The sequence below is a fragment of the Schistocerca nitens genome, chromosome 4, assembly GCF_023898315.1.
Source record: "Schistocerca nitens isolate TAMUIC-IGC-003100 chromosome 4, iqSchNite1.1, whole genome shotgun sequence".
NCBI classification, from domain to species: domain Eukaryota; kingdom Metazoa; phylum Arthropoda; class Insecta; order Orthoptera; family Acrididae; genus Schistocerca; species Schistocerca nitens.
In genome coordinates, this window is record NC_064617.1 from 500,190,587 (window position 1) to 500,205,019 (window position 14,433).

Below are 14,433 nucleotides of genomic sequence, written 5' to 3' on the forward strand. Positions count from 1 at the left end.
ATAGCTAGTTTGGCAACTAGATGGTCCATGGACCACCAGAGTAGGCGACCTCCAGTGGTCAGAAGTTAACCAGCAGATGTCCCACGAGGTGGAAGGCACCAAGTCAGCAGCATCCACACTTAGCAGAGACAGCACGCCTGCAGGTAGTGAAGACAGAGCTTGGTCATACATTTCAACTCGTAGACTGGCATAGACCTCCCGACCTAACTAACCGTTGAAGGTGACTGGTCATGCATTTCTAAAATTGGTGGTATATACGCATGCTTGGCCTGCTATTGTTTCTGAAACCGTAGTCCGCCTGCCCTGTAAGTCACAACAGGACCAAGGCGCAAGGTGTCGCCGTTGGGCAACCACGAAATCATTGCCGCAGCTTTCCCACTGAGCAAACGACTTCACACCTCTCTCTCTCTGTGCAGTAATTTAGCCTTCCTGGAGCAGTTTTTATAGTGTCAGAGGAGTCCACTTATAGCGTCTTACGCAAAAACACCTAAACAGTCTCTGTATTGTGGCTACTTAGGTCACCATGGTGTGCCCTTCTCTGCAAAGTTGGTCATCAGATTTTTCTACTGAGAGATGCGGATCGGTGGCGCAGTATGTGTCTAGGCCATGTGTGGGAGCGCTCCTTAGTGTCAATGCTTTGCGGCACTGGAATCTGATACCTGAGACAGTGGCATCTGCACATTGTATAAAAGTAAAGTATTGAGATAATAACACCTAACTGCCCAGCAGATGTGAGCTTCTATTCTCACGAAAATGTGTTAAATGATTTAGTTGTAGCATATAACGGGCAGTCAAATGAAAACCGAACACAACGGGACCGTGGAATGGTTCCACTCTAAAATAATCACCACAAGCATTAAGATATTTATCTCACTGAGAGACGAGATGATCACTTCCTATTTCGAAGAACGCGGTCGATGCTGACGGATTCACAGCTGTACCCACTCTAGCGCTTCTTCGTCCGGCTGAAACCGACATCCCCGCATGTCTTTCATCGGGTCGCCATTTCAGCTCCCGCTGTGATCCCCTTTGATAATGTTCTGGTCTCGTCAACTACCCGAACATTGAGCTAACTGGGGATACTAGAGGATTTATGAAGAGCATTCTAGCAAAGAGGTCGAAACATTTGCCCACAGTTCAGCCAATTTGACGCTTCCGAAGATTCCCGCAAATATCCCAGCAGAGTTGTAGAAATTTCGAAAGTTTGAAGAGAAACATGACTTGACCTGATAACCTAGATACTTGTCTTCAATGATAACGGCCACGAAAACCTGCAGACTTATATCGAAGAATTACTTTTTAGATGCAGGTTCATTAAGAGAAAATATGTATAAACAGGATTCGACTGATTTACATCTGCTGTCGCCTGACGTGTGGTGTAGGCTTTTTTTTTAAATTTTTTGTTTATGTTTATTTGTTATAGTCAGTAATAGAGCCTACATACACCAAACTTGTATACTGTTCTACGTTCTTTTTTTTCTGGGTCATATGTGAATTGGTGTGATCGTTCAGTTTCGTCACCTCACTGAGCCGCTTGAACACCCGCCGAACTACTCTGCGCAGAGCTGGAAAAGTATACACACTGACCGCAAGTGCTAGAGTAACTCTGGGGCCGTCTTCTTTGTCGAATCAACAGCAAGAAAACATCACCTGCCATCACATCTGCAATCACCCTGGACAGGGAGAAATATTGGACTTATCAATCCGGTATATTACCTTGGGAACTTGTGTGGCTTTGGAGCTGGATTACGGACATCCGTTCGTTAAAAGTGATATGGTAGCCGTTGATGTTTTGGCTGTTCTGTGTTTTAAGTAGATCCATTTAGACTAAACAATGTTCTTTCAAAACACTGGTGTTACTGTTTGTGGTTGATTTTTTTGGAAAGAGCCAAGCTGAATTCGGAATTTTATAACATCGTTTTAAAGAAATAGTGTTTTAAAATAAATTTTAATAGCGTCAGGGACTTGAGATCTCTATGGTATTTCTTTTAATTGGGCATAGGCATTGATCCTTAAAAAAAGTCTAAAATCTCTAAAATTCTTTAAAGTGATGCTATTCTGTATTTTCCTTTCTTAACGCTTACACATGGCGGTTATTAAAAGTTCTTCTAGTAAACTGTAACTGATCACTGGAAGTTCGCCTCTTGATCTGGATTTGGTATGACATGACGCTATTTCAAGTGTTAATAAAGATGGTTCCAGAATGTTGCATTCCCGACGCCACCAGTCCTACAACCATCACTGCATTCCGAATTGGCTGTAACACCCAGAGTTTTAAATATTTTATTGAAGGCATGTGCCACTGCTTGTTAGAATATCGTTTCGAGTTCTCTGTTGCGCAGTACTTTGTTGAGCACCATGTCTGATATTAATCTCGACCCTATATCTCAGAGAGAACGTCGAGTGGTAATTCTAAGCATCCTAGTGTAGTGTCGACTCATTCCTTGATGAATCTGTCCTCCCATCTCACCGATCTCACACCTGCTTCCATTACGCTCAGAGACCGACTTGCGACGTCTAACACCATTATAGAAAAATTGACGTCTCAAGCTGAGATTTTTTAAAATCAGGTTAAATTAACAGACAGATGCGATCTCAGTACCATTTATTTCATCAGCTCTCCAGAATGGTACATATTCAAGTGTTAATGAATCTTGAGAACGGGCGCAGCCACGGGCAGATGTGCTGCGACGGGGATGGGAGCAGGGTGCAGCGCTGGCGCCGCCACGAGTGCGGGGGCGGCGACGACGGCGGGGGCGGGGGCGACGATGGCGGGGGCGGGGGCTGCGACCACAGCGTGCGCGGGAGCAGCCACGACGGCGGGGGCGGCCACGGCTACCGGGGCGACGGCGGCGCCGCGCAGGAAGCCCGCGGACGCGGCGGCGAACACCAGGGGCAGCAGCATCACCTGCAACAGGGGAGCAACACCGCGTACTGAGCACCGGCTGTGGGCTACCACAACACTAGCAATTCACACGTACTCCACACACGGACTACCAGCTGTTCCGGCCACATGCAGTAAGCTTTACTTCACGCAGTGGAGAATGGCAAAACAGAGGCGTGCCGGTGACCGAGGCGTTGCGAAGTAGGCAGGCACAGATAGCCTTGCTGACAGCAGCAGTGTACCGACAGGCTGACGCAAGGACGCACACAGACCGAGCGCCGAGCGAAGCCTCCATAGTGCTGAGTAAGGGGAAGTGAGGCCAGCACGCTAAGTTACGCTGCAATATACTGCAGGAGTAATAACAAAAAGCTTCGACCGAGGGTAAAAAACGTCCTCCTGCTGGATATAAATAGTGGAGCACGGGCAGCAACAGACAGAAGCCATTAGGAAGTAGTTCGGATCTGAGAATGGTTCAAATGGTTCTGAGCACTATTGGACTTAACATCTATGGTCATCAGTCCCCTAGAACTTATAACTACTTAAACCTAACTAACCTAAGGACATCACACAACACCCAGTCATCACGAGGCAAAGAAAATCCCTGACCCCGCCGGGAATCGAACCCGGGAACCCGGGCGCGGGAAGCGAGAACGCTACCGCACGACCACGAGCTGCGGACATCTGAGAATGGGCGTGGTCCGTGTCCGAATGTTCAATGTTCGTAGGTGACGATTCTGAAAGTCTGTTCCAGCTCACAGGAGTCATCCGTTCGCCGCCAGATGTCGACTTCAGTTCTGGAGGTCGGCCCGAGTTAGATCGGCAGCAGACGAAGTCGTAACAAGTAGCAAGTACCCGTAACACAGCGCACGTACTGCCAAGCTATAAGCAGTCGCAGAAGTTAAAAGTTCAACACCATGAAAGCTGGAATGCAACACAAGTCAAACTGGAATGAAGGGTACTGCATACTTACATGTGCAAATGATTAGCCTTAGAGCTCAACCGCACGAAGTGGGTAGTAGTGATGCTACACACAGTGAGGCGACGAAAGTTCAGGGTAGCGATGTACAAATATACAAATGTTGCTAATATCGCGTACACAAAGTGTAATAGGTTAGTGTTTTAGCGAAGCTATCATTTGTAGTCAGGTAGTTCACGTGAAAACGTTTCGGACGGGAATTAATAGATTTTGAATCTGAAGCTAGACCCGTGGGACAATCCATTTCGAAAATCGTTAGGGAATTCAATATTCTACAGTGTCAAGAGTGTGCCGAGACTACCAAATTTCAGGCATTACCTCTCAGCACGGACAACGAAGTGGCCGATGGCTTTTACTTAAGACTGACAAAAGAGGCGTTTGCGTAGAGTTGTCTGTGCTAATTCACAAACAAAGGTTCTTGAAATAACTTCAGAAACCAATGTGGGATGTACGACGAACGTATCCGTTATGACAGTGGGCCAAGTTTAGGGTTAATGAGCTACAGCAGCAGATGACCGCCGCGAGTGCCTTTGCTAACAGCACGACATGTCCTGCAGCGCCTCTCCTGGGCTCGTGACCATATCGATTTAACCGTAGACGACTGGGAAACCGACGCCTGCTCAGATGAGTCCAGATTTCAGCTGGTATGAGCTGACAATAGGGTTCGAGAGTGGCGCAGACCCGGCGAAGCCATGGACCCAAATTGTCATCAAGGCACTGTCCGTGCTAGTGGTGGCTCCGTAGTAGTGTGGGCTGTGTTTACTTGGAACTGACTGGATCCTCTGGTAAACTGAACCGATCATTGACAGGAAATAGTTATGTTCGGATACCTGGAGATCATTTGCAGCCGTTCGTGGTGTTAAGGTTCACAAATAACGATGGAATTTTTATGGATGAAATGTGCCATGTCGCCGGACCACAACCGTTCGCGATTGGTTTGAAGAATATTCTGGACAATTCGAGAGCGAATGATTTGGCTACTCAGATCACCCGACATGGATCGTCGAACATTTATGAGACACAATCGAGAGGACAGTCCGTGCACGAAATCGTGCACCGGCAACAACTCTGCAATTGTGGACAACTATAGAAGAATCGTGGCTCAGTTGTTGAGTCCATTCCACGTTAGTCCGCACTACGCCAGTCAAAAGGATGTCCGACACGGTATTAGGAGGTGTCCCACGGCATTTATCCCCTCACAGTGCTGTGTACACGCTATAAGAAAATTTTTTTCCTGGTATTGCTGGTACATCAGTTTCACTGGCTGGCATTGTGTAAAAGTTTGCGAGATACCATTCGCCCTACTTTGTTAACTTGCTTCGACCTTTACTTATACTTTGCTTATGTACGAACAGAATGTTGCAGAACGCTAGATACGTAGCGGAACTACTTAGAGTATATACTGTTGAAGGCTGGCGTCACGTGCTGTGTACACGCCGCAACAGAATCGGAACGAGGGCGTCGCAAATTAATTTATGCATTGAAACTTGAGCAATGAGCGCCATGCAGCATTATACGATTGCTCGTGTTGAGCGCTGGAGATAATCCTTCACAGATGATGTCGCGGTAAGTGTTCTACAAGGTCGTTATTGAAATAAAGTGGAACTCTGAGCAAGGCGACATCAGAGATGAACTGATTCGTACCTGGTCTGAGTTGTAACACTATTCTAATTTAAATTTAAGATGCTTCGGATTCGTTCTCTACAAACTAAATTCATGGACAACGTAATATTGTCACGTCGTAAGTGAGAAATATGTGGATAGCTGTGAATTAGCGGTGACTGACAACCGTCGATTCACGCTCCAGCAGTCCTTGGTTAATGACAGTATATTGATGCTGTGGCGTTCCTCCCAAGAATGTAAATTCAGTTTTGTAGTCTGGGGAAGTAAACTATTCTGGTAAAGCCAGTATACCATTTGGAAGCACAATTTAAATAGACTCTTACAAGTATCTCGCCAAGGTGACAAACATAAAATTATGGAAATTACCTAACATTCAGTGTCGAAATAACTTAGAATTGTGTTGAGTAGTGTGATGGAGAAACATAAGAGGGTCTGTAAACGTTTCTGAGACACTTTTTCGTCGTGCTGTGTAGTGTTCCTCGTCTGTTTAACTTGGAAAGGAATAAGTCATGGAGGGGAACAAATGTCTGCTGTAGTGTTGTTTTTCTTCCTAAATTAATGATAAAGGAGTGTAAACATTGAATAATGTGAATGATTAGCAAAGACCACGATTGGTGTTGTTGGAAAACAACAGTAGCAGGTACGAGGAAAAGCGTCTCCTGTACAGTGGCAATGGGTACAGTAGATGATATGACTGTAATTTCCTATTCAGCGAACAACTTCATCAAGGTTACTGATGCGTGGAAGACATTATAGCACATCAGAACAGTGGCAGAACCTGTTCGTCGATCTATCAGATCACTACTCTATGTCTTCATAGATAATGAGGAAGCCACCGTATAGTGCGTGGCGGAGGGTACCCTGTACCACTATTAGTCCTTTCCCGTTAGACCACAAATAGAGCGATGGAGATACAACAATCTATATACCACCGTAGGATTTCCCTTAGCTTAGCTTATGTTTGTGGTCAATTCGTGAGATGTAAGTTGGGTGCAGCAGAATCGTCCTGCAGTCACCATCAAATTCTGGTTCGTTAATTTTTTCAATAGTCTCCTTCGAAAAGAACGTCGCCATCCATTCAGCGATTCCCATTTAAGTTCCTGAAGCATCTCAGTAACGCTAATGTGTTGTTCGAACCTACCAGTAACAAATCTAGCAGTCTGCCTTTGAATTTCTGCAATGCCTTCCTTTAATTTGACCTGGTGTGGATACTAAACACTCGAGCAATACTCAAGAATGGGTTGTACTAGTGTCCTACATGTGGCCGTCCTTACAAATCAATCACACTTTCCCAAAATTCTCCCAATAAACCAGAGTCGACCATCAGCCATACCTATGACAATCCTTAAATGCTCATTCCATTTCATTGCGCTTTGCAGTGTTATCTAAGTTGGATTGAAAATTCCAAAAGCGGAATGTAACCATTAACACAGTAATTATGAAATAGATTTTTAAAATGCTGTAATATAGCTCAAAAATATTGACTGCTTTTTTTTTGTAAATTTCCTTATGGTTTCTTGTCATGACATGTTTCTTTTCACATCAGATACATTCTTTTCTTTATTGTATTTCAGTTCCCTATCTGGAGCGGGCTGGCAGCAGGACAGGGGCTGATCTTCAGCCAAGAGACACTAAGTTTATAACAGGAAGACATTTAAAACAACATAAAGAAGAAAACATGGCAGAACATAGATATAAAAAGGGGGAACATAATCAAAGAGAGCATACAAAACGGAGTGACTGTAAAAATGGAGATGAAAATCTAAAAATCTATTTTACACAAAAAACCACACAGTGTAACAGTTAAAGAACACAAGGTGAAGTATGGCCAGAGCATAAAGTCAAGCACACAATTAAAACCACAGCACTTGACGTCACTGTAGAATGGCACCAAACACAACACTGACATCGCACACTGATGACAAAGAACAAATTGGGAGGATCTGCCAGGGGTAGTGATATGAGGGAGAAGGAAAAAATAAGGGAGAAGTGATGGGGTAGAGGAGGGGAGAGAAGGGGAGATGGGGTGGGGGTGCACTGAAGGGGGCCGGGAAGGGAAGGATGCGAGTGGAAAACAGCTGAGGAGGGAGAGCAGAGGCTTAGGGGGGGGGGGGGGAAGAGGAAAACAGCTCTGAGGGAAGGAGAGGAGCAGATATGTGGGGTCTTGGGGAAGGGGAGGGAGGAACAAGGACAGGTTACAGTTGGTAGGAAGGGTAGATGTCATGGCAAAGATCACCATCTGGGAGGGGAGTTGCTGGAAATTGTCCTGAAGAAGGATATGGTGTGGAGGTGGAGAGAGGAGGGGAGATGCAATGATAGAGGTGTGGTAATGGGTGGGATGGAGAGGAAGAAGGGCACCAGGGGATGGGGATCAAGTCTGCAGACAGTGTAAAGGATGTGGATATGTTAGAGGAAAAAGGAGGAGGTGGAGGAAGGGGATGAGGTCTTACAGGAGCCATGTGGGGGCAGAAGGCAGATACAGAAGACAAGGTCGAGTGCATGCGGTTCAAGAATTTGGATGGGGGGAGTGGCAGAGATCCAGGCAAAACTGGCTTAACAGAGGATAGGACATATGAGGGATTTGTAGGCTTTACATCAAATAAATATTACTAGAGTCTTATAATGGTCATTACAATTACACAAGTCAAGAGTAATAAAATGCAAACTTCGAAAACACACCACAGAGTATATATGTAGAACAGAACTTTGACATGCCAGTCGTGTATCGACAACTGAAGCTTAAGCTTCATCAGTTAAAAAATTAATGCCAACGAAAACCTAACAGGCAAATGGCTATAACTGTCATGTAAAGCTGAACTGTCTGCACTACAGAAGAAAACGTGTTGGCCACTAGAGGGTGTTGGTGCCCATATATGTGTATTGAGCATCACAATTTTTCGTGGCTTATGTGGAAGGTACTAGTCAGGTAAACAACTTAGCATACGCGTATACAAGAACGTAAAATTACACAATGGTCCACAGTCCTAATCATTGGTAATTTTTACAAGGAATTTACTGAATAACATTACAAAATAAAATTGTCTGTATTCGTTACAAATAGTTGTAGAAGTTGTGGAAATTCTTTATAAAAGCGCCTACACATTAGGTGATAAAGTGTTAGTCTAATTTACAAATATGTATTTTAAGGTAAGACTAAAGTACTGATTAAATTCATACTAAAATGTCATTAACTGTCTGCTTTACTAATTGGAGTACATTGCTCAAGTTGGATCGACGTAATTGGTTTGTTGTTTCATGAAGATATTTCAGGTGTAACAACAGGGGGTTCTGAAAAGATGTTGAATTAAATTGTTCTCGAAGTATCTCAGGTAGGTAAGTGTTTTAATCATTTCGAGAGAAACAGTCTATCAAATATTGACAAAAAGCGCTTCCGGCTACCTGCCATTTGTCGTAAGATGAACGGTTGTTAATACAAATGTATAACTCTTCAAATATATCAAAATTATTGTCCTTGTTCTCAAAGTGCAATACAATAAGTGAAATTTCGATTTGTATTAGCGTATGGTTATGGTCTCGTAGATGTGCTCCCAGAGCTGTTGTTGCTTGTGCATCATGTTCCCTAAACAGTTTTTTAATTATCTATCCATCTTCCCGATATAGTCGCAGCTGCATGACACACATTTAATCTTATATACTAGCACATTACCAAATTTATTTAGGGGGGCTTCAAATTATGGCGCAGAAGCTGCCCTATGTTTCTATTTGTCTAGAAACCTACCTGTATACTATGATTTCTGAAAGGAATTGCAGATTTTTCAGATAACGACCCATAATATGGCAGAGATATGTATTTCAAGCTGACACTTATAAAAATATTTTTATTTTCTATTTTGCTAAACGCTCTTCCACTCATCTTTCTAATATCACTTTCCCCACAGCCGTTTGCCTTGCCTACCTGAATAATGGTATGAGTTTCCCTGTTTTTACCACCCTCCTCTAACTAAAACTTAGCCAACCTGTGAAACACTGAATTAAAAAAAAATGCTTTTTTTCTGTGATCTCAGACGGTATCAATCTGATTGAATAAATATGTCGGACGCTGCCGGCTTCCGAAATATGTTATGCACAAGACTCGAACCTACCCCCGTTATATGTATGTCAAGAAAGTTAAGCGGACTGATTTTTTCCTGTTCTTTCGTAAAAGTTATTATGTACCCAAGGAAGTTAAGGAAACAACCAATTCCACAATTTCTTCTATACTAACACTGAAGAACATGAAAATGTCGTCTACGAATCTCCTGTACATCTCTCATACAAGATTTTCGTAGGCACATCACCATCGGTTTGGTGAAATTTGTTTTCTAAATTGTTTATAAACATCTCCAAGAGAATGCCTGAGGGGTTTGAAACTATTGCCTATCCCTTATTTTGACAGTACGTTTTTTAGCTGAACGAGAAACACTTAAAGAAAATGTTAGTTTTATAAGTTCAAGTAATATAATAATTAAGGGGTATCGACTTTTCCCAATGCCGTCAAATTTTTAAATACAATTTCTAACGTTTCCCAGATAGGTATATTTGTAGCTAGGTTGTTTAAGTTAAGAGATAATAGTGTGCTATTTTCTGTTACAATAATCAGTTCTGACTATTTTTTAAACTATATGATTTGTCGAATGCATAAAGTTCATTAATTTTTGACTGGTAGAACTTGTTTGCAGACTAGTTTGGACTCTTATACACAATAATAACAGGACGAATAGAGGCATTTTCTTTGTGCAACTTAATCTGTACTTTCAAATAAGGATTTTTAGGATTCTTCTTTAACAGATCCTTTTTCTTCGCGTTTTTTAGCAACACATTAGAGTTGTTAATGATCGTTCTAATTTCGTTGTAAAAAGTCAGTAGCGAAGTTTTATGAACAAAATATTTGGTTTTGGCAACATATTGCGTTATCGTTAATTAACACTGATAATTATTCTTCTGAGATCTAGTTACAATGACAATATTTTGGTACAGTGTGAGAATGAGCTGTCTAACGCTCTGTTGAGCGTGCAAAGAATTACATACAGTAACCACCACATTGTCGCGTACAAATCTGCAATTACACATCCATTTTTCACCATGGAATTAAATGTTTCTGGACACTGAATCACTGAACTTCGTTGGCAGGTTATAATTCATTCCCCTATTCAGAAAACACAACACTTTGCAACAACACACTCTTTACCGCTCTGAGAGAGCTGATCAAGAAGACAGAACAGAAAGCAGACACGCGTAAAAGAACCACTTCCCCATCACACACAGAGACATAAATAATGAACAGAAGTCGTAATTCGCGCTACAGTTTTCACAGCCTTTCTCGCCGCATGCGATACACCTCTCGCGACACACACGAACAGCAAGATGGCGTAATATTCTGGATCAGAAACAAAGTGCGAAAGTTTTGTTTTTCTGTGTATAAAAGCCGCTACATACCATCCAACGAAGTGAGTACACGAATAGCTAAATAACAGCTCAGTACACACGAAATAACTGGATTCCGCAACACTACCAGAACCCCAAGTGTATATTGCTGACATGTGAAGTTCACCTTTTAATATTTTGTTTACTAACAGCCGCTCACACGGTTGCAGATGACATGATGTTCGCTGAGTAAAAAACGGCGACAGAAAAAAAGCGCACAGAAAATATGTCGCAAAAAGTGACAGTAATTCTTAAAACATGCTGTAACATCTAATAAATGAGGTAGTATGAAAGTAGCATAGAAAACTATATTTCGAAAAAGAACAGTGAAAGTGTAATAACGTGTTAGTGTGTTTGTATAACCATGCTATTTTCTGCATGTTTTAGATTAAAGAACCCACTGATGATGGTGGTATTTGTCGCCGAAACTAGTTTGGGAGAATAAAGAAATAAACAAATAACAAGGTGTTTTGCATCAAGGCTGACTCAATTTTTGATATTACTGTTATTCTATGCAAACACGGACCAAATGGCAGAGTTCCAAGATAAAATTATTGGAAATCTAGAAATATGGAACCTGTTAGTTGCCATTTATCCACAGGTCGCTGGAAATTCTGTGAGAAAAGAACAAGCTAAGTCTCGCATGAGCGATGCTTTCTAAAACCGTGCTGTTTCACGGACAGAAGCTATACTGTCTAAAGGAAATTTATTACATTCGAATGTCTGACAATATCTTCATATATATTTATGTATGTACTATATATAGGGGAAAGGATTTTAGCAAAAATCTTGCAGACTTCCTGACTACTTATTTAAAATTTTCACACAATACTCTAATAGATATTCAGATGGACACATGTATGGCTGGGCACATGTATATTTGTGTAAGAACTCCTCCCCAGCACCTGAACTGAAGTGGGCCAACAAACTCCTTGCCCTGAGAGAACCAATATAGGGGATTTTATGATGCTCTAGCGCTAATGTTTATTGAGATACAGGCAAACAAGTTTTTTAAGCTCCTGCTGCACAGGCTACCCTGCATGGCAGGTGTGTTGCATGGGAATAATATTGACCTGTCTTATGGACCTGCTTTGCAGGGCAGCCCATACATCAGGGGAAAGAGGTGGTTTTCCTGCCATTGTTGCATAGGCTGCCCATTGCATCAGGTGTGTTGTTTTGTAAGGTATCGGCATGCTTTATCGACCTTTGGATGGCATCTTACATGTTATGGGAAAAAAAGGGTTCCGTGCCTTTGGCATATAGGCTGCACTGTACAAGAGGTGTGTTTTGGAATTAGTACTAGCTCACTATATCGACATCTTCTGCAGGTGCTATTTGTGTCAATGAGCATTCCTGGAGAGAGATGGGGGAAGGATGGTATTGACAGGAAGAGGGGGAGTAGAAGGGGATGGGAATGGGGAGATGGGACAGGAGGAGATATAAAGACGAGGGAGTAGGAGGAGGAAATAGACAGGGAGAGAGGGTGGGGGACGAAACGGACGGAGAGGGGAGGACGAGATGGACACAAATGTAGGAGGATTTATGGGCAGAGACAGAGAGCAGAGGAGCAGATGATCAGGAGACATGCGCATTATATGTGACATACATGCAAGCATGAAGCCATGAGGAAAAGACTAGTGCTGAAGTAATTTAAGTTGTGATACACAAGCAAAGCTCTCTCGGCTGTCCACTGCAGGTGAAGCAGAAACTCACCAGCTTCAGCATGTTGTCGGTAGAGTAGCAGCGGAGGTCGGTGGCTAACTATGCAGACTGTGTCCCGTGGACTGGTGGCGAGCAGTGAGGATGCGGCCTTATATACCGGCAGTGCAGCAGCCCTCGCGACGCTTCCCTCCCCTGCTCTCAAGGGCGGTCTCCATTCTCCCAGGCCGTAGCGGCCGTCACTGTACCATTCTACTGTCGTCCCGCCGCGCCGCGCCGCGCCGCAACCTACTCCCGATACCGATCGCTCCCAGCCGCAAGAGGCGCTTTGTCTTACTTTCACAGCTCACTGCTACCTGGAGGACACCTCACTGCGCGTTATCTTCCGGTAACTGGGTCGATGCCAGTCTAACAGCAGTTTAATTTTACTTTAATCTGTATTTATGTATTCAACGGTATGTTTAGAGCAATTTGTCACTCCTTACAAATTCGTTTGTTTGTCTTCTTCATGCAGGAAAACTACAGATCGTCTTCCTTATTAGCAAATGTAGAGTTAACTTTCACTCTTGGTTCTGAAATTCAAGGAATTATAAGAGAAATTGTGAATATTTTAGGACGTGGTTGTACGTAGTATTTCAAGTTAGGAAGTTCGTATAAACACCTGACCAATTTTCAGCAAATGTTGGGAGACATGTTAGAAGTTGACGCCTTTTCTACTTCTGTAGTCTCAGGCTAGCCTGAGTTCCTCATAAAACGGAGTGTACTAGTTCAGCTCTCGTCTTTGACCTATTGGGGAGACTAACATTGCTTTTACTTGGTACTTCATTTCTATACACCAGAACATAATTTTAAGTAAAATCTTTGGCTGTGACAACCAAATCCATCCCGTTTTCTGTATGATTAAATTGCCAAACGCTAATTGAAGAAAAACGTGTTGTCACGCTTATGTCAGTGGATACATTGGGATTTCATTTGTGAGCTTACTGGCTATGGTAATTCAAATATTTAAAACGATGCCATTCATCTCTATGTAATGTGGAATATATCGATGTTTTGTAATGGAAATGGCCTTCATGTTTACGAAGAATACAAGTATTGTTGACGGTATCCGTTACCATGAACGAGATTCAAAGGTGTTGTGTTTTACTCTGTTCTATTGCTAATAGTTCAGTTTTTACACATATTTCTTCGGGATTTGTATATGCACAAAATTTACATGAAATGAGAGTTTCTTTAGGCGGTAGAACGTAGTTGAACAAGGCCTCCATTATCTTAGTAATCAACCATGATAACATCTGACACTCACCGCAACTCACATCAGTGATGCGATCCAAATCAGAGATACCATTGTTGAGTCACATTTTCAACAACAAATTTCTGTTTATAAGTGTTTAGAGCGTTGTTACTGACATTCAGTTACATTGACCCGTTGTCTTATCTAATGTATAAAGACTACTGTTAATGTGACTGGTTCCTTTCGTTACAAGACTGGGAATGTTCATTCGCCATGGCAGAATTGCAACAGACTTTCCTTGACAAGTAATAGATTAAAGTCTATCATACCCTAACATGGATAGATATCACGAATTACATTTATTGGCCCCAAAATGACCTTCAAACTTTTGCCTGTCAACTGTAAGGATAGACTGATGCAGGTGCACTCGAAAGTAAAACGCAACTGACATATTAGTCAATCACTATATGAACAGCGCTGCCCCTAGAAAACTACCTCAAAATTTGTTCTTCAGCACACCTGCAGAGAGAAAGCAGAAAGTTTATTGAAACCAATGACTTGAATCAACAACACCCACTGTGATAGGCAGTTTCAAAAATTTCGATTGTTAGTGTATCCTGTCAAAAAGTCTTA

The 14,433-nt window shown here is 42.6% G+C and overlaps 1 protein-coding gene across 1 annotated transcript; it reads right to left on the reverse strand.

Annotated features, from left to right (window-relative positions):
- Nucleotides 1–2,588: 2,588 nt before the first annotated feature.
- Nucleotides 2,589–12,769, reverse strand: LOC126251568 (cyclin-dependent kinase inhibitor 1C-like). Its single transcript, XM_049952086.1, has 2 exons — nucleotides 12,621–12,769; nucleotides 2,589–2,908 (listed from the first exon to the last, which is right to left on the reverse strand). Exons 1-2 carry the CDS (start codon nucleotides 12,630–12,632, stop codon nucleotides 2,645–2,647), a joined length of 276 nt encoding a protein of 91 aa, XP_049808043.1. The 5' UTR covers nucleotides 12,633–12,769; the 3' UTR covers nucleotides 2,589–2,644.
- Between the last annotated feature and the right edge of the window lie 1,664 nt (nucleotides 12,770–14,433).